This window comes from Notechis scutatus, chromosome Z (genome assembly GCF_049901735.1).
Source record: "Notechis scutatus isolate UNSWTSFEM ecotype Mainland chromosome Z, rNotScu1.2, whole genome shotgun sequence".
NCBI lineage: Eukaryota > Metazoa > Chordata > Lepidosauria > Squamata > Elapidae > Notechis > Notechis scutatus.
The window spans coordinates 1,143,502-1,163,680 of record NC_142025.1 but is presented as its reverse complement, the minus strand read 5'-3'; the positions used below and the strand labels follow the sequence as shown (position 1 = coordinate 1,163,680).

The 20,179-nt window shown below is 46.0% G+C and overlaps 1 protein-coding gene across 1 annotated transcript; it reads right to left on the bottom strand.

Annotated features, from left to right (window-relative positions):
- Positions 1-8,211: 8,211 nt before the first annotated feature.
- Positions 8,212-20,174, bottom strand: LOC113426636 (EH domain-containing protein 3). The gene is given in 5 exon segments (XM_087947291.1): positions 8,212-9,145; positions 9,147-9,157; positions 13,458-13,555; positions 14,753-14,929; positions 19,767-20,174. Coding segments are annotated over 5 exon segments (1,050 nt in total). The 5' UTR covers positions 19,994-20,174; the 3' UTR covers positions 8,212-8,608.
- Between the last annotated feature and the right edge of the window lie 5 nt (positions 20,175-20,179).

Genomic DNA, 20,179 nt, shown 5'->3' with positions numbered 1-20,179 from the left:
GGCGGCACTTTGCAACGGCAGCAGCGGCTCCTGGTTTTGCCTTTCCTTCCCGAGGCAACGCGGGACTGGAGCCGCGTGGAGCTGCACCGGGCGGTAGCAACTTCTGACAGCCCCAGCCGAATACCTGAGCGGAGCCCGGGCGGTGCGAGTGGAGGCCGCTGAGCGGCAGGAAAAGGGAGCTGGGCCAGCCACAGACCAGCTTCTGTGCAACACGCCGCCGCCCAGCCCCGGCGAGGAAAGCAGCGGGCACTCCCGGGCGCGCGGCAGGGGGTCTCTTTGGCCGGCCCCGATTTTTTTTCAGAGCGGAATATCATGCCTGGCGCCCACGAGTTAAAACGGCCGAAAGTTGCTGGGAAGTTGCTCGGGTGCTGGGAGCAGGCTTTTAAAGTGCCGCCCGAGCAGGACCGCCGAGCTGGGAAACGGGGCACCAAGGCAGGGCAAGGCTCCACCAGCAGCGGCCTAGCTTTAGGTGGCTCCAAGCAGCCCGCCCCGCCCGCTGGGTGGAACCCTTCCCGCTCCTCGGCGGGAAGACGCCCAGCCTGCAAGCTTTGCCTTTGCAAAGTTTAAGCCTGGAAGCCCTGGAAAAAAGGGGATCGGCAGGGACTCACCTTCGGAGAGGTCGCACTCGAAGGTGATTTCGAACTCCCAGCCGAGGCCTTTGCAAATTTCTTTTCTTTCCTACCCCTAGATCGCTCCGCACTGTTTTGCAGCTTTGGGGGCCACGCGGCACAGGGCAATACGCCACACCCAGCTATTTTTTTTCAGGGGCGGGCCGGATTGGACAGACCAATGGCAGTGATTTTTTTCAGGGCGGGCCGCATTGGACAGACCAACGGGCCGGATGTGGCCCCCGGGCCGTAGTTTGCCCACCCTGTTTTATTTGATGACTTCATTCCATTAATCCATTTGATAATTTCATTTTGTTCCATCATTTTATTTGACTATAATGTTATTTGATTCCATTCCTTTGATTTTACTGTTGTATTATTATTTTTTATTTTGTTCCATTGTAGTTTATTTTTCCCGTTTATTATTCTTCCCATATCTCCTTCAAAAGGACTTCTGATTTATTTTTCTCTCTCTGCATCTGGGTGGATGCTGTATCCTGTCCCTTGGCCAACTCAAGACAACCTCAACAAGAGTTCAGCCCCACCGGATTGGATCCATCAGCATCTGTGTTGATTTGCTGAGTTGCCGAATTGTCATCCCAAACTTTCTTTTTTTCCCCCCTGGGTTGGCCATTTCCTAAAAGAACTGATAATCCTGCTTGAGCAGGGGGTTGGACTAGATGACCTCCAAGGTCACTTCCAACTCTGTGGTTGTATGATTCCTTCCGGGTCATTTCTGGGTGAGAAGAACCAGGATGGGAGTCTTTTCCCAATCAGGAGACCATTTGCCAGAAGAAGACGTGGCCTGGAGGTCTACAGAGGTCTTCTAGTCCAACTCCCTGCTCAATAAGATCTTGGAGGTCATCTAGTCCAACCCCCGCCTGCTCAAGCAGGAGACTAACAGAATCACATGAATCCCAGAGTTGGAAGGGACCTTAGAGGTCATCTGGTCCAACCCCCTGCTCAATAAGAGAGTGGGGAGGGACCTCAGAGGTCTTCTAGTCCAACCCCTGTTCAATAAGAGAGTTGGAAAGGGACCTTGGAGGTCCTCCAATCCAACCCCCTGCTCAAGCAGGAGACCCTTACCGTTGCAGACAAAGGGGTTGTCCAATCTCTTCTTAAAAACTTCCAGTGATGGGAGCACCCACCACCATTATCTCCATGTCCTCCCAGGCCAGGCCTCCTATTTCAAGATGGACCTGCTCAGGAGGTCCGCTTTGAAGGACCTTCAAAAGGTCATGGTGATGAAAAGAGAAGACCACGCAAGAAACATTTTGTCATGAGGCCCCTCAATTCTGGCCAAGGAACCATGGATGAGAGACCTAGAACCTAGTTGGTTGAAAGATGGAGCAAGTCCAAGTGGAACACATATTATGATCCGGGATCCAGAGCCCAAATGCGTGAAAAGAGATGTCCACACAATTTTTTTGCATCTCTAGAGGGTTGTTCGGGGGCCCCATTTCATAGAATATAGATATCAAGGTTCCAGCGATTGCCCTAATTAAATTGCCCTGAGCCTCAAGCCAAGCTTCAAAATAATCCAAAAGATTTATTAGGATCAACATGCTGGCATTAACCTGTATGAAGCCAACTCTGCCAACACGTAATTTAGAGTCACAAGTGACCCTGTTTCCCCCCTTCCCCCCGGGTATGTCATCAATCAGATTCTCCAACAAGCACGTTCAAGGGCTGGGTGTCATCAATCACATTCTCCAATGAAGGATTCTTGGGGGCAGAAGATCTGGTAGCCTTGGCTACAATCTTTGAAAGTTAAGCATGGAATACTTTTAATTGCCGTTCTGCTCTTTCAGGTTTTTCCCCTCATCCTGGCTTATGGCAACTCAAAAACAGGCCTAAGAATGCTTTACAAGCTGACAATAGACTCAATAAGGCTGGAAGGGACCTTGGAGGTCCTCTAGTCCAACCCCTGCTCAAGGTAGGAGACCTCATACCATCGCTGGTCCAGTGGTTGTCCAGTCTATTGTCAAAGGGATGGAAGAACCACAACTCTGGGAACCAGTAGAAATGATGTCTTACATTTCCTCCTTTTGCAACTCAGATGATTCGCGCAGCAGAGGGGATGACCGCCCTTCAGCTATTCTACTTACTGGGTAAGGTGAGAAAATGGACCAGAGAGCTTCAAATTGGCGTTTATGGAACACTGCACCACAGGTTGTTAAACTGGTTGCAGCCCGGCCCTCGGATCCATTCTAAGATGGCGAGAGCCTCGATCCCGTTGATGTATCCGAGGTTGATCTTTGTTATCAAGATTGGGGTGTGTGTGTGTGTGTCTCCAAACTTGGCCATTTTGAAGTCCTGTGGACTTCAACTCCCAGAATTCCTCCAGGGGGGAAGAATCCTGGGAGTTGAAGTCCACAAGTCTTCAAAGTTGTCAGATCTAGGGCATGTTTGAGCTTGGTGAGTCTCGTAGAAGTAGATAATCTTGGAGCATCCGGTCTCCTCCAGGCCAGCTTCGTTTCCACCTTGGCTCTCCAGAAGACCCAAGTATTGACTGACTTGTGTACCCCCTTGCTCCAGAAACCTATGTTAGATCCACCATCGATGTTCACCTGGTTATTGTGGCCTGCCGGCGGCTGGCAGAGCTAGCAGCTGAGCCAGACAACAGTGAAGAGGTTGGGGAGGAACTCGGGCCAGTCCTGAAGGCTGAGGAAGGCTCGGACAAGGGCTCTGCATCAGAGGCAGAGATAGGGCCAGGGCAGGCTGGCAGTCATCCGCTGCCTTCGGGCTCGAACAAGCAGTTAGGCCGGGCGGTGGGGGGAGCTTTTGAAACCAGTCCCCATCCTGCACATGCACAGAGCTGCCGAAAGGAAGGCACAATTAAGAACTCGGGGTCGACGTGGGAGTAAGGCCACAGGTGGACGATGAATGGCCCCTCCCATCAGGATTAAAAGAGGAGCAAAGGGGGAGGGGGCTTTTGCAGGAAACCATTCATTCTTTGTTCCAGCCTCGTGAAGATTTGTCTGTATAACCCAGCCCTTCCCTGTCAGCACTGAGTGTGGAACTATTTACCGGGCAGCATTCCAGGACTGATAAAGGTCTGAGCTCATTAGTCTACCTTCGCGAGACTGTTTGCCACGCCGTTGGCTGACTATGAATGAAATAAAATTCCCATTAATGTAATAAAACGTTTTTGCCAGGACTCATAATGGACTGAGTGCTTTTTGGGGAGGCCTAGGACACAACACCGGTTCCCAACTGCCTCTTTTTTGGGGGAAGACTAGTAGTAATAGAATTGGACCCCAGGAATGTTCTGTAAAACCCGTCAAGGTAGGACCCATGAGATAGGAGTGAGAAGCAAACTGGAGGATGAAAATCCAAGCCAGCCCATCTTGATTTTACTTAGGGGAAAGTTGGAGCAGAGCGAAAAGGTGGACAGTGTTTTTGACGTCCGTATACCTTACGACAATGAAGAGTTTTGGAATCAAATCGTAGCAGATCAGGGTTGAATGGCGGGATACCTGGTGCTCTCCGAGCTGGGTGGTTTTCTTGCAGACATTTTGGGACTATGCTAGGGAACATTATCGGTGCTAGAAGGGAAGGGGTTTGCAGAGAGGAAGAGGAAGAAGTGGAGGATGAGGAGCATGGAGTCCATGGTGCCCTCTGAGCTTGAAAACATTTCGTGACCCAACTAGGTAATGTCCTCAGTGGTAGAAGGAAGGAGAAGGAAGAGGAGTGTGAGTACGCAAGAAGGAAGGAGGAGAAAGAGGACAATAACTGCGTGATACTTGATGCTCTGAGGTTGGTTTTCTTGAACACCCTTGATGACCCAACTAGATAACATCATCAGTGATAGAAAGGAGGAGGAGGACTGTGGGGTCCTTGGTCCTCTCTGAGCTGGGTAGTTTTCTTGCAGACATTTAATGACCCAACTAGGGAACATCATCAGTGCTAGCAGGGCATGTGAAGTTTGCTCTCGATTTATATACTAGTAGCTTCCCCTGTCAACGTTGGGCAGAAGCGTGGCTTTCTCCTTGGCAGTTCCTTGATTAGGTTACAGGTAGGTCTCGACTTATGACAATTGAGCCTCTGATGACCCAAAGGGGCAAGGTACAAAGGCAACACAGTCAGGTAATCAGTAGGAGTCCCTTTATTAGCTCCAACTTTGCCCACAATGTCCTGGTTACCTTCTGGAATGGAGGCAAAACTCTTCCAGGAACAGCCTTTGGCTGCAGAGAATCAAGCCCAAAACGTGGTCAACAAAAACTGTAACTATAAGTCCAAACAAAGCAAGAGGAGGTAATTAGTCTGGCAGGGCAGGAGAAAGAATTTCAGGTGTGAAGGAAAGGCTGTAATTCAACACGGTTGGGAAGATGCCAGGAACGCAGATAAGCAGTCAAGATAAACTCATGTTTGTTCCCAGTAGATGCCGCACTCAGCTTGCATTTCTTTTAAACTCCCTTCCCAGGTGTGGCTAAGGGAATCAGGGCCCTTTCCTCCTCCATAAGCCATGCAACACGTCACTATCTTTTCTGTTCCTCCCTGCATGCCCTAGGATGAAGAGGGGGTGGGCCTGGGTCTTCCTCTGAACTCCCTTCTCCTTTGTTCTACCTCTTCCCTCCTCTGTTTCCTCCACAGCTAACAGAGCCACACTCCCACTCCGTCAGCTGTTCATCTTCCTCCTCAGATTCAGACTCCAACAGGGGCATGACAGAGCCCCACATTTCTGTTTGTTTAGCGAATCCTGTCCCATTTGACAGCCTTCTTTGCCCTGGTTGTTAAATGAATCAATGCAGTCGTTAAGTTAGTCACACAGTTGTGGTGTGACTCTGCTTTCCCCATGGACCTTGGCCTGTCAGGTTGCAAAAGGGGATTGTGTGACCCCCGAGACCGTCACAAATACAGTTGCCAAGACTGAATTTTGATCACATGACCGTTGGGATATTGCAATGGTCGTTAAGTGTGAAAATCCGGCATAAGTCATTTTTCTACAGTGCCGGGTCACTAAATAAACCATTGTAAGTCGAGGACCAACTTTATTGTTTCCTGTTCTCTGTTTTGTCATTAATATAGTACATAGATGAGAGTTTAACAGGCAAATAAAATTAGTAAATTATCAGCAACTCAGTAGTAATCTAGTAGTAACTCAGTAGTAATCTAGTAATAAATTAGTAATCTAGTAGTAAATTAGTAGGGCCTGTTTTAGAAAGTGAAATAGTTGTAAAATATTAATCAGTATTCAAGTAGGGGAGACAATATACGTCTAAAAGTGTGCTAGTTATTTTTTGAATGTACTGTACTTTTTAAAAATATTCCATTCCTTTTGTTTTGTTTTTTTCTTTTGAAAATTTTTTTTGGGCGTTTTGCATTGTAACTATTTTTTTGGGAAGAAAATAAAAATGGAGCTTTTTTTGAAAAAAAAAAAAGAAAAAGAAAGAAAGAAAACACACAGAGAAGGTTCTGCTCCATTCACTTTATTAATAATGACTCATTTTAAGTTGTTTCTAAATTGTCGGGGAATTCCAGCCTCGCGAAACACGAAGAGGTTTTGCCGTTTTCAATTCGAACACAAGACAGGATCACACACACAAAAAACAGGAAGGCTAGAGAGATGGAGAAATAAGCGAATGAGAGAAAGAGAGATTGACATATACACAGACGCACAGAGGGGTGGGTTGCTACCGGTTCGCAACGGTTCAAGTGAACCAGTAGCTAATGTTATCATTTCTAATAGCCGGTTCGGCAAACTGGCAAACCCCACCCTTGGCTGGCTCTGCCCACCCCCGCCCCACCCAGGAGCTCCCGCGTGGCCCCGTTTTAGATGCCAGGTAAGTGTAGGGCCCGCACGGCGGCTCGGGGAGGACAAAAATGGGCCTCCCAGAGGCTCTGGAGCCCAGGGAGCCCGTTTTCACTGTCCCGGAAGCTCGAGGAAAGCCTTCGGAGCCTGGGGAGAGCGAACATGGCCCACCCACCCAGCAACCAGCCAGAGAACCGGTTGCTAAAATTTTTGAAGCCCACCACTGCACACACACACACAGAGAAACTATGCTTTAAGGAATAAAAATTAATAATATTTAAAAAATGCAAAATAGTGGAAAGATTCCTCATAATTATGCGCTGGTCCAAAGATTTTTTTCCCTGTGAATGCACCAATTTTGGTTCACTTTCTCCGACTGTGTTTCAAATTTGAAGGTTCATTATTTAACTGTGTGAAGTGTGTAAGACTTAAGTGTTTTCTCCTGTTTTTTTTCACGATCATCAAAACATTTTTTTGGTTTTATAAATAAATGGGCAAACCAGGTTAAAAACAGGGGAAAACCCCCCCACTCCTACCAAAACTGTGGATTCTCAATTTTTCTGTTCAAAATCTCCTGGTGGGGCTTTCCTAATTTTTTCCCCTATAAATCTGATTTATTTAATGTTTTTCTCTTTCTTCCTAGGTAGGAGGGAAGTTAGTGATCCAAAAACATGGAAGAATGAAAAGGGGAAAAAAAAAAAAGAGTGAAATCGCACAAAAACGAACGGATCTCGGAAGCTGCCGAAAAATTCCTCCTGGTGGTGTATGACAAATGCTACACAAAAATTCCTTCTGGCCCCTTCCTTTGATAATGTGTTTTTTTTTTTTGCAATTTTTTTTTGAGACACGTGATAAATGCATTGCGAGATTATATATATATATATATATATATATATATATATATATATATATATATATATATATATATATATATATATATATATATATATATATAATTACACACACATGGGATATATATGTTTCTATGTATAATATTAAAATAAAATAAGTTATAGGCGTCCGGGTTTTCTGTTTCTCGCACTCTTTTGAAAGACAGTAGAAGTTTGTTCTGTCCGAAGCGACAAGAAGTTGTAGGTCTGCACACAAGGCCAAACAAAATTCACAAATCGAGATGTGAAATGAGAGGCCGGAAATGAGTTTGGCTCAGCTCTGGGTTCACATTTTCAACCTCCAGTAGGTGGCTCCTGTGTCTGGAGAAGGTGTAAGATGTAGTTCGGCCCACCTGAAGACCATCCCTAGGGGGAGATGGTCTCCTCGTGGGACAGAAGGTTCTTCGGAGGCAACACCGGTGTAGAAAGGGTTGCGATTTGTTGTAGGAAATTGGCCGACGACGAGCGGGGATTGCAACGGAGCTGAAATGCGGCTGTTAATGGTGTGTGTGGATGAAAGACAACGATTTGACGTCCAGCTTATCTAGAGGGGAAGATCAAACTTGTTTTACGGGTTGGAAAAGCTTGGGTCATTTCCTAATCTGGAGATACCCAGGTGACATTGATCGCCTAAATGAGGTTCAACCTTCTAGAAACCTTTCGGATAGTGAACTTCTGGGGGGTGCATCACACCCAACTTTTGTCGTTCCTTAAATCTAGAGATTCCCCCATTCACGATCAAGAATGAACCACCGAGTTCTAACTTACAAAAGTGGTCTTCTGGAACATCCATGGAGAAGACATCCCATCATCCTTAAAGATAAATGAGAGAAGACGATGTTTCTGATGGACCACGGGTTCCCAATGGGCAGAAGGCCAAGTCATGGGGTAGATGTATCGGCAGCCCGAGTCTTCATATCAAAGGCCAGGAAGGTTGAACGTCAAAGACGTCTTCCCAAGACACCGAAGTGTAAATTTGAAGTCCTGATATTTCATCCAAGGGGTTGACTTGGTCTACAAGGCTCCCTTCAACAGGTTGAAGAGGAATCCAATCCAATTCAACTGGTTGAAGAGGAATCCAATCCAATCCAATTCAAACCCTTGGTTGAAGGCCAATGGAGGATCTTCTCGAAGTTCTGCCGTGACTTTCCTTTGACAAGACAGGGACCAGGCAACAAGATATGATATCAAGAAGAGAGTTGCATAATGCGACAACAAAGCAGAGCTGAGGTCGACCTCCCGTTTTGTTTTCCCCGGTAGGGTTGTCCCATCAAGAGGTGGACCTCACACATCTCCAGAGGCTCAAACAACCAAGAGAGGAACTTTCCCATCTCCAACGGCATTCCGGAGGTCAGTCAGTCTGCCATTTTCCTCTTGGATGGTGGGATGAGGTGAGGCGGTAGCTCACTCGGAAGCTCGTGGCCTTCCAATTTGACCTTGATGAGATGGTTGGCCAAGGCAAACTCTTCGTCATCCAACATCCCGTCCTTGTCAATGTCGGAGAGTTTCCAGATCTTGCCCAGCACGGTGTTGGGGAGTTTGGACCTCACCATCTCCTTCTTGGCGTTGGCCCCAGTTACCTTCCCATCGACAGGGGACAAGGTGTAGAAGATCTCGTCGTACATGGGCTTGTCACGGGCCACAACCCAGGTGGCATCATCAATGCCTTCTCCGGCACCTTCTCCATAGCCATGTCCGAAGGGGCCATGGAGAGTCCCTTCGAAGGCCCCGCCTTTGACCATCTGGGCCGGCCTCTGGGATTCTTCCTGGCGCACCAAGACCATCAGCTGGGCAATGTCGCGGGCCAACATGTCTTCCACTGCGTCCAACAGCTTGGCCTTCAGGGGCTGAAATTTGCTGAAATCTTGACCTTGGAGCTGCTCCTGGAGAGGGGCGCAGAGATGGGAGAGAGGGTGGGGGTGGGGGGTGGAGGTGGCAGATGAAAAAAAAAAAAAAACCACCGGTTGGAAAGGTCAGAGACGGACTCTGGTCTGAGCAGGGGGTTGGACTAGAAGACCTCCAAGGTCCCTTCCAACTCTGTCCCTCTGTTACCCCGTTCACACGAAAATACCACCTACCCTGAAAGTAAGCCCTAGCTTGATTTTTACACGTGCGCCTAATATAAGCCCCACCTCCCCCAAAATAAGCCCTAATTAAGATCCCGCCCACTCCAGAGTGGACGGGTAAAAATTAAGCTAGGGTGGGGATGAGGGTGGTGGAGCTGCCCTACTGCTTACCTTTGGACAGGTGTAGCCAGGCCTCGCACACCCCGACACCTGCCTTGCCGGTCCATTTCTTCTGCAGCCGGCAAGGATGGCCAGGCTTTCCTGAAGGCCTCCGTAGCTGATAACAAGCTCTGGATCGATCCTATCAGCTGCACAGGCCTTCAGGAAAACCTTGCCGGCTGCAGGGAAACTTCCGGAAGGAGGCCAGAGGCGACATGCACAAGTGAGGTTAGTCAGTGGGGTGACATCCCCCCGAAAATAAGACCTGGTGCCTTTTTTGGCGGCAAAAAAAATATATATGACAGGGCTTATATTTTCGGGGAAACGTGGTATTTGGAGGAAGTGAATGGTTTCTTGCTAAAGGGGGTTGGACTAGAACAGGGGTGTCAAACTCAAGGTCCGAGGGCTGGATCCAGCCCGCGATGGGGTCGGATCTGGCCCATGGGGCCATCCCGGTCTACTCAATGCGTAGAGGAAAGATCGGCCCAGTCTCCGCAGTGCGAAGAGGAAACAGGCCAGCAGTTTGGGGAACGGCATCAAGCTGGCCAGGTTCATCCAGTTGGCCACACCTGCCCCCCCCCCCCGCTCCCGAGGTCAACCACAGCTCTGATGTGGCCCTCAATGAAATTGAGTTTCACTAGAAGACCTCGAAGGTCCTTCCAACTCTGTTCTTCTGAGGAGGAGGACGAGGAAGGGAGGAGGGAGGGTACAGGGCAGAAAAGGAAGGGGGAAGAGATGAAGGAAGAGGGATACAGGGCAGAGGAAGGAAGGAGAAAGAGGGAGGAAGGAAAGACAAGGCAAAGGAAGGAAGAAGGGAAGGAGGACACAGGACAGAGGAAGAAAGGAAGGAGAAAGGGAGGAAGGAGGGAGGACACAGGGCAGAGGAAGTAAAGAAGGAAGGAGAAAGAGGGAAGGACACAAGGCAAAGGAAGGAAGGAGGGAGGAGTTCTAGTCTCCAGCCTTCAAGACAGCAAAGACAAGTGGGTGACTTTGGGCCAAGGAGCAGAAGATGGGGAGTTCTAGTTCCACTTTGGATATGAAAGTCGGATGGATGATTTTGGGCCAATCACTAGGAGACGGTGAGTTCTAGTCCCGCCTTAGACATGAAAGCCAACTGGGTGACTTTGGGCCAGTCCCTTTCCCTCAGCCCAGCCCACCTTACAGGATTGTTGTGGATACATAGGAGGAGGAAAGAGTATGAGGTATATTTGCCTTGTATTTTGTTCTTTTAAAAATATTAATATGTAGGTTTTCTACAGTTATGCTTTTCAACAATATAAGCCACTCCAAGTTGCCCTTTATCTTATATAAGATGGGTGGCCAAGAGATTTAATTAGAAATAAAATTAAAAAATCAAGTTTAAAAAAATCAAACTAAAATAATTAAAAATTAAATTAAAAAATTGAAAATATTTTTAATTATAAAAGAAAAAGTAATAAAATGTAAAATAATATGAAACATCAAATAATAATATCTAAAATCAAATGTAACATAATAAAATATATCAAATTAAATTAACTAATAAATTAATTAAATGATGTTAAATTAATTACATTAACTGATGTTGAATTAATTGCATTCAATAAAAAAGTTAAATTAAATTAAAAAGTAAAATCATTAAATTAAATAAAAAAATAAATTTAACTGATGTTAAATTAATATTAACTGATATTAACTGATGTTAAATTAATTACATTCAATAAAAGTTAAATTAAATTAAATTAAAAAGTTAAACTATTAAATTAAATAAAAAATAGATTAAAATAAAAAATAAATGAAATTATTACATTAAACAAAGAATTTATTTAAAAATTAAGTAAAATTAATGAAAGTTAAGCAATTAAACGAAATGACAAAATGAAATCCATTCAACACATGAAATTCAATTATGAAATTGAACTGAACTAAATTACATAATTCAATCAAATAGAAAACAAAATTAAATCATGACATGAGATGCTGTAACTCAAGTCACAATTTTAATTACATTAAATAATTTAAACAAAACCAATTCAATCTTTTTAAACAAAACTATTAAACGAAACGAACTGGGAGCTTTCAAGGAGAGATTGGACTGCCCCAACTGTCAGAAATGGTGTAAGGGTCTCCTGCTAGGGAGGGGGTTGCGGTGGAGGGTTGGATTAGATGACCTTCCAAGCTCCCTCACCACTCTTGTTCTTCTGCTACTATGGAAGTTAAGTTCCAATTCAATTAAATATTTATCGGCACTCCTATTCCAAAGATCTGGACGCTCTTATTTCATCTGGAGCCCATTGTAAGCTTTCCATTAAATTCTGCCTATTATCGAATTCCGGTATATCTGAGGATTGTGATGCTATCTACTATTCAATAAACCCACAATGAAGCTTTTGGAAGAACATCGTCTTACATAATTTAGATTTCAGAACGATCCAGGGTGGGGGCGGTAGGGAGAGAGGTAAAGGATATTTGCTGACGGAGAATTACGCCAGGGGCAGCTTGCAAAATTACTGTGATCTCTTTTATTCATGAAACATGAAACTCGGTCGACTAAAACATTTAAAAATGTATCACAAATATGGTGACGACAACGATCTCTTTTATGCATTAAAAAAGTGAAACTCTGTCAACTGAACATTTAAAAATTTATCACAAAGGCCAGTGACAAAGGCCAGCTAATGGTTGATACGGGTGGCTGCCAGGGTATTTTTTTTATTATTAGCAAAGTATTATTATTATTCACACATCATCATCATCATCATTATTCTGGTCCCCAAAAATATGCCCTATCCTGAAAGTAAGTCCTAGCTTGATTTTCCATGTGTGCCCAATATAAGCCCTAATTATTATTTGCACATAATTATTATGACTACTATTTCTATTACTACTATTATTGTTATTAATTTCTTCAGGCAGTCCTAATGAAGAGCAGTTGCATAATCTGCAAAACCTCTCCTCGCTCGGCCAGTCGAGCGAGGATCAATCAAAAAGCTCTCCCCATCTTCAAATATATGAAATGAAATGAAAAAGTCATCTGCTGACTGGAAGATATCCAGCCGTCCTCATGACTGACGGCGGTCCATTTCGGCCACACCCAGCTGGTGGCACACAGATGGCCAAGAACTCAAGGGGGCTGCGCCCACTCGGCCATGTCCACCTCGGAGCGAGGGGGGGGGCGCAGAGGTGGTCACGCCCACTTAGATGGATACACCTACCTGAGGGAACTCAGATGGCCACGCCCACCCGGCAGAACTTAGTTGGCCACGCCCACAACCATGCCCACTCGGGGGTGGGGGCACTCAGATGGCCAGGCCCACCTAAGGGAACTTAGATGGCCACGCCCACTCAGCCACGCCCACCCGGCTGCAGTGAGCCTGTTATAGACCCAATTTGGACACGGGGGAAGTGGGGAGAGGAGTCCCGTTTTCCAAATTGAAGATGGGAACGCCGGTTTTACCCATCTTTGCCCAAGCCGTGATTCATAGAATCATAGAAATACAAAGTTGGAAGGGACCTTGAAGGTCATCTAGTCCAGCCCCCCCCCCCCTGCTCGCGCGGGGGACTCTTACAGAATAATAGAGTTGGAAGGGAACCTGGGCGTCATCTAGTCCAGCCCCCTGCTAAGGCAGGAAACCCTATACCTGGATGACTAAGAATCTCCACAGACACTGAATTTTTATTTTTAAGTTTTTCTCCATCTCTCGCCAAAGTCAACATTTCAATCCACGCAGCTGAGGACTGGAACATCCTCAAAAAGGAAGGAAAAAAAAAAAACCAGAAATATTTATTTCCCCCAACAAGAGGGCAGTGTGTGTGTGTGTGTGTGTGTGTGTATGGAACTTCACAGCGTGCCTGATTCGCTCCCGTGCCCACGCCTGGCTGGACTAAATGACCCCCTCTCCCCCTCAAGGTCCCTTCCAAATCTCTTCTCTGATTAACTTTTCCTAGTTCAACGTCCCTCCCCCAAAAGCAACAACAACAACAACAACCATGGAATCACCTCGGCTGATCCTTTGCTTCTCTCCGGAAAGGATGCCTGGGGTATCAATCACACTAATGCTGTCCAGGACCGCATTCGGCAACTGGGCACACACAAATCTGAGGGGGGAAAAAGGGAGGAACACCTTGAATTATTGAAGAGAAAAGAAAAATAGGAATTTTGTGTTTTTTTGTGTTTGTGTGTGTGTAAGAGAGAGAGGGAGAGAGGGGAGAAAGGAAGAGATGGAGAGATATAGGGAGTGATAAAGAAAAGAGAGAGAGGGAAAGAGGGAAGGAGGATGAGAGAGAGAATGAAAGAAAGCAAAAAAGAGAATAAGAGAGAGAGAGAAGGAACGAGAGAATGAGTGAGCGAAAAAAAAGATGGAGAAAGTATGAGAGGGGAGTGTGAGGAATGAAAAAGAAGGGGAGAAAGAGAGAGAGAGAAAGAGATGGAGAGATATAGGGAGTGAGAAAGAAAGAGAGGTAAAGAGGGAGGGAGGGAAGGAGGATGAGGAGAATGAAAGAGAATGAGAGAAGGAACAAGAGAATGAGTGAGAGAAAAAAGACGGAGAAAGAGGGAGAATGAAAAAGAAAAGGGAGAGAAAAGGGGAGAGGGAGGGCGAGAAAATGAGAGAAAGGAAATGAGCGAAGGGAATGAGAGTGAAAAAGAGAGAGAGATGGAGAGAGAGAACTCCAAAATCAGGTCATGAGATGGCCTTTCTAACCGTAGTCGTTAAGTGGAGCGGTCACTAAGCGAGGACCACCTGCAGTCAGTTAGAAGTATCTGGCTTCCCTGAAAATAAGCCCCAGCACAGGGGTTGGCAACTCGCAGCTCTGGAGCAGGTGGCTCTTTTATCCGTCTGCTGCAGCTCCCTGTCACTAGTGGGCTCCACAATCGGTTAGGACAGGGAGAGGAAAAAACGTTGCCGTGCTAGGAGGAGACTCTATGGTGGGGGAACTGGACCCCTGGCTTAGCATGGTTTTTTTCAGGATGCTTGTAATAGAAGCTCTACCCTAAAAATTATCCCCAGTTAAGACTGCCAGCTAGACGGACTCATTTCATACCATATTTCTCCAAAAATAAGACCCAACTGGAGAATAAGCCCTAATGTGTCTTTTGGAGCAAAAAAATTAATATAAGACCCAGTCTTGTTTTCAGGGGAAACATGGTTAAGATTTTGGAAGCTGAAAAAAGGTGATTGACAGATCAGAAAAACCAAGCTCTTCTACATGGAAGAACTGATGGAGAGCGAGTTCGCCTGACCCAGCCTTCCCTCAAAAACCAGTTTCCCCCAGTCAAACCAGTTTGGAACTGACCGATTCAAGAAGGCGTTGCCAAAGGCGTTGAGTTTCCGGAAGGGCTTCTTGGGATCCACCACCAGGGCGTTGCCAGGGATAATCCCTTCCACATCGCCCTGCATCACTGCGATGAAGGAGTCCGTCGTGGGTTCAGGACCGATCCGCATCCCGGGGAAATCCTGCTCCAGCAGGTACCTGAAACCAGAGTTTGAGTAGACAAGCCATGATTGGTACATGAAACCAGATATCAAGTAAGCCGCCATTGGTACCTGAAACCAGATATGAAGTACCCAAGCCATCATTGGTATCAGAAACGAGACATTGAGCAGACAAGCCACCATTGGTACCTAAAAGCAGACATCAAGTAAGCCATCATTTGTACCTGAAACCAGACATCAAGCACACAAATTGTTTGGTAACAGAAATCAGACATCGAGCAGACAAGCCATCATTGGTTCGGAGACCAGACAGCAAACAGACATGCCATGACTGGCATGAGAAAGTAGACAGGCCATGTTTGGTACCAGAAACCAGCCATCAAGTAGACAAGCCATGATTGACACAAAAAAACAGACATCAAGTAGACAAGCCATGATTGACACAAAAAACCAGACATCAAGTAGACCAGCCATCATTTGAAAAAGAAACCAGACAATAAGAAGATATGTGGCAAGCAAGGTCATAAAATGGGGCAAAACTCCCTTAACAAATGTTTCACTTAGCGACCAAAATTTTGGGCTCCGCTGTGGTCGTAACTTGAGGACTACCTGAAGTGAACAAGCAGCAAAGATTTACTTCACAAGCATCCCTCAACAACGGGCAGGGATTCCCTCAACAACGGTGGCAAGCGAGGGGGTCCAATGGGGACCCAACTTGCTTAATGACAGCCTTGCTCAGTGATGGTCGTAAGTCGAGGATGGCCCTATTGGGACTGAATTGGCAAGGCGGAATGTGGTTTATATTGCAACCAAGGAGGGATGATGGTGGAAGATGACTGAGCGGATCTGACACAGCAGACAAACAAGCCGGGTTAAGAGGAGGAATGGAAATAACAAGCCAGCTTTGACAGAAGAGACTTGGATTGAATTTTATTTTTTCCAGCGAGGAGGAGCAGGAGGAGGAGAGTGTCAAGGCACAGCTGGAGAAGGCCAGAACTGGACGGGCGTTTCCAGCTGCGCTTGGCTGGCCTTAAAAAAACAGACCGACTCTGATCTCGGCTTTTCTGGAAGAGGGTTTGTCAATCTTGGCTGCTGGAAGATGGGAGGACTTCCATTCCCAGATTTCCCCAGGCAGCATGTTGAGAAGCACTAATTTCTCTCTCTCTGTGTGTGTGTCTCTGTCTCTGATCTTTCCCCCCCACACCCGTTTGTTTCTCTCTCTCTCTCTCTCTGCTTGTCTTTCTTTCTTTCTCCCCATCCGTTTTCAACTTTGGCCAACATGAGTCGGTGGATTTCAAGTCCCAGAACTTCCTCCAGGCAGCATGTTGAAATGAACTATCTTTATCTTTCTTTGTCTCTTTCTCCCCCCTTCCTTCTCTCCCTCTCTTTCTTTTTCTCGCTCTCTCCCCTTCTTTCTTTCTTTTTCTTTCTTTCTTTCTTCTCTCTCTCTCTCCCTCCCTCTCTCTCTCTCTCGTTCTCTCCCATTCATCCCTCCATCCCATTCTCAACCTCGGTCACATCCAGATGAGTGGCATTCAACTCCCAGCATTCCCCAGCCAACCATGCTGGGATGCAGCCTGACCATTTTCCTTCTCCCACATTAAACCCAGTTTTTTTTTTTAAAAAGCCTGCATTAAAATTGAGGTCTTGGCTCTCTCTTGGCTCTGACGCAACTTTTAACACCCCCCCCCAATTTATGACTATGCAAACTACTAACCAACCCCCAACAAGCCTCTCTTCAAAGCCACTCAAAAGACCATCATCCTTATCGGATGCACCAAAGGGGGGGGGGGCGAAACCCATCCTAATTAAACCTGGTTTGTTTGAATTCCTACTTCAACCTTCCGCAGGGCGATTGTACATTGGGACAAAGACGAGGCACATCATAAAATAGTAATAAATCAGGTGGAACCCCCCCCCCCAAGCTGAGCTCTTTTATTAATGACCGCGCATTTGATTAATCATTAACTGTGGTTAAAATGTAGCTTGTGCCAATCCAAGGAAAGGTATACCAAGGTTCATAGTAGTGACAATAAACCTGGTTCAAAGATCAGGAGAATTATCAAAGAAGAAAGATAAATCAGATTTATCGGGTATTAAACGAGAAGGCTGGAAAAACACCGATTCGAAATTGAGACCTTGCAATAAGCAAAGGGGGAGGGGGGAATACTGCATTCACTTAACAACCGCATGACCCAACGGAGCAATGGCAGCTCTGCGTGATGCTAGCAGGAACGGTCCCCCAAAATGGGCCCCGCAATGACTTCGCAAGCATGTCACTTAATGATGGAAATGGCTGGATGTGTTTTATTGCGGTCATAAAATGAGGACTATCGCATTGCGATGGAAGAGATGGGGGTTCAATTCCTATGGACATCTGACCACAATTTACATTTGTGCCCAAACCCGGGATTTATTTCCACCCACCCTGCATTCCAACAATGGATTTGCTTAACAACCACGGTGTTCATTTAACGACTGTCACAAAAAAAGGATAATAAAATTGGAACAGAAATGTGATCAGAAATGAGCATGATTGAATTACGACCACTGCGGGCACAGCTTAAGACGGTCATAACTCCAGGACATTGTTTGATATCAACCCAACGTGTAATGGATGCAAGATCGAAGCAGCGAGAATCTTGTTTTAAGGAAACACCCCCTCCCCAGAAAATAAAATGAAAATAAGAAAAAAATAAAACAAAGAAATTCAATACAATAAATAAAATAAAACAAATTAAAAAAATAAAAATAAAACCAAAGAAATAAAACAGTAAAAATAAAATAGAATAAGTAAAAATAAAAACAACAATAAAATAGAATGAAAATAAGATTAAAATGAATGGAGTAGAAAATAGGAATCAAAAAGAAATAGAACAAAATAGAAAATAGAATTGAATCAAAAATAGAATAGAGGATAGACTACAAAATATAGAATACGATCGAAACTAGGATAGAATTGAAAGAATAGAACAGAATTGCAGTTAGAAATAGAAAAGAATAGCAATGCGAAAGAATAGGCAATAGAATTCGAGAATAGAATTGCAATTAGATAGAATATTAAAAAATAGATTTAAAATTAGAATAGAAAACAGAATAGAACAGAATTGCAGTTAGAAAGAATAGAAAATAGAACTGAAAGAAAAGAATTGCAATTGGAAAGACTAGAAAATAGAATAGAACAGAATTGCAATGAGAAAGAATAGAAAATAGAATCAAAATAGAATATAGAATTGCAATTAGAAAGAATAGAAAATAGAATCAAAATGGAATATAGAATAGCAATTAGAAATAGAAAATAGAATTGAATAAAATTGCAATAAGAATAGAAAATAGAACAGAATTGCAATGAGAAAGAATTGAAAAAGGAATTAAATAGAATAGCAATTAGAAAAAATAGAAAATAAAATATAGTCTACAAAATAGAGAATATAATAGATAGAAATTAGAATTAGAGAGTAGAACAGAATTGCAATTAGAATAGAATAGAATAACAAGAGTTGGAAGGGATCTTAGAGGTCTTCTAGTCCAGCCCCTGCTCAGGCAGGAAACCCTCGACCATTCCAGACAAATGGTTGTCTAATCTCTTCTTAAAAACTTCCATTGTTGGCACATTCACAGCTTCTGGAGGTTTGGTCGTGAGATGTCTCAAGGAGCACCAAGTACCCCACAGTCCATCCACCCTCTTTCCTTGGCTGATGATGTTCCCTAGCTGGGTCACGAGATGTTTGCAAGAAAACCCGACAGCTCAAGAGCCCACAAATAAATTGCATTTATGGCAAAACATGGTCACCAAACGGGTAGTAACACCGGTTGAATCCCATCCCTGGTGGAGGGCGTTTCTTTGTGGTGTGTGTTGAGTGTTATTCCATAAGCCAACAAGGCTCTTTCCCCCATCTACCCAACCTGGGGGGGGGGGGAAAGAATCATGGGAGTTGTAGTCTACCCCATTTTAAAGCGGGGGCCGCTCTTTTGAGAAGTCTTCAATGAGAGACACCAAAGGAGGGCTTGAGCCCATGACTTCCAGCCCCATCGCAACAAGCCTCTGGTGCCAATCAAATTCCAGCTGGGGAGGATGATGGGAGTTGTAGTCCACCCCCTCTGAAAGGGGCCCAGCTCTGAGAAACATCAGGTGGGATGGGAGTTGAGGGCCAACCGAACAAGGCTCTTTTTTCCCCATTGGTCCCAGCTAGGGGGATCATGGGAGTTGTAGTCCAACCCTCTTAAAGGCCCACCCATTGGAGAAAGACTAGGCAAGAACCATCAGTTGAAGGGCGCCCATGACTCCAAAGCCAACAAGGCTATTCACCCACAGATCCTAAAGGTGATGGGTGTGGTAGTTCCCCCATCTTAGAAGAGGCCCAATTGGAGCACTAACAATTAAGAATAGCCCAACTACTCCAAAGCCAGCAAGGCTATGCTGCTCATCGATCCCAGCAGTAGATGATGGGAGTTGTAGTCCCATCTTCAAAGAGGCCCAATTGGAGATCTAATCACTACTCCAAAGCCAACAAGGCTATTCTCCCTATCCATCCCAGCTGGGGAGGATCATGGGAGTTGTAGTCCGCCAACCTCCCTGCCCACCTTCAAAGAGGCCCCACTTGAGGCTCGCCCAAGGACTGCAAAGCCAACAAGGCTATAGACTCTCCCAGCCGAGGGACGATGGGAGTTGTAGTCCCGCCAACCTTAAAGCCCCCTCCAATTCGAGAGCTACCCACGGAAGGTCGACGCCCATCCCTCCCCAACCCAGCTGATTCGAGGCCCATCGGTTCCAGCCAGACGGGGGACGATGGGAGTTGTAGTTCCCTCGATGAAATTTTGGCGCTTTCCTCCTCCTCCTCCTCCTCCTCCGGGCAAAGAAGGGCGCCCCCTACCGGATGAAGGTGGTCTTGCCGGTGGAGTACTGGCCCACCAGCAGCACCATGGGCTTGTTGTCGAAGTCGGCGTCCTCCAGGGCGGGCGAGTGGAACTCGTGGAACTTGTAGTGCTCCTCCAGCGGCAGCAGCTTGGCCTTGTAGAGCTTCTTCAGCCCTTCGCTCACCGTCTGGAAAACCTCCGGGTCCTTCCGACGCCGGTCGTCGCCGCCCAGCCAGCTGAACATCGCCGCGGTCGCCGAAGATGCCAGGAGGAGGAGAAGGAGGAGGAAATGGAACCGCCTCAGCCGGCGGCGGGAGTTTAAATGCCAGCCCTGCCAGAGGCCGGCCCCGGAAGCGGAAAGGGAAAGCCGCGCGGACGACAGCACTTCCGCTCGGAAAGGTTGAGCAAGCCGCTCTAGTGCCTCTCTCTC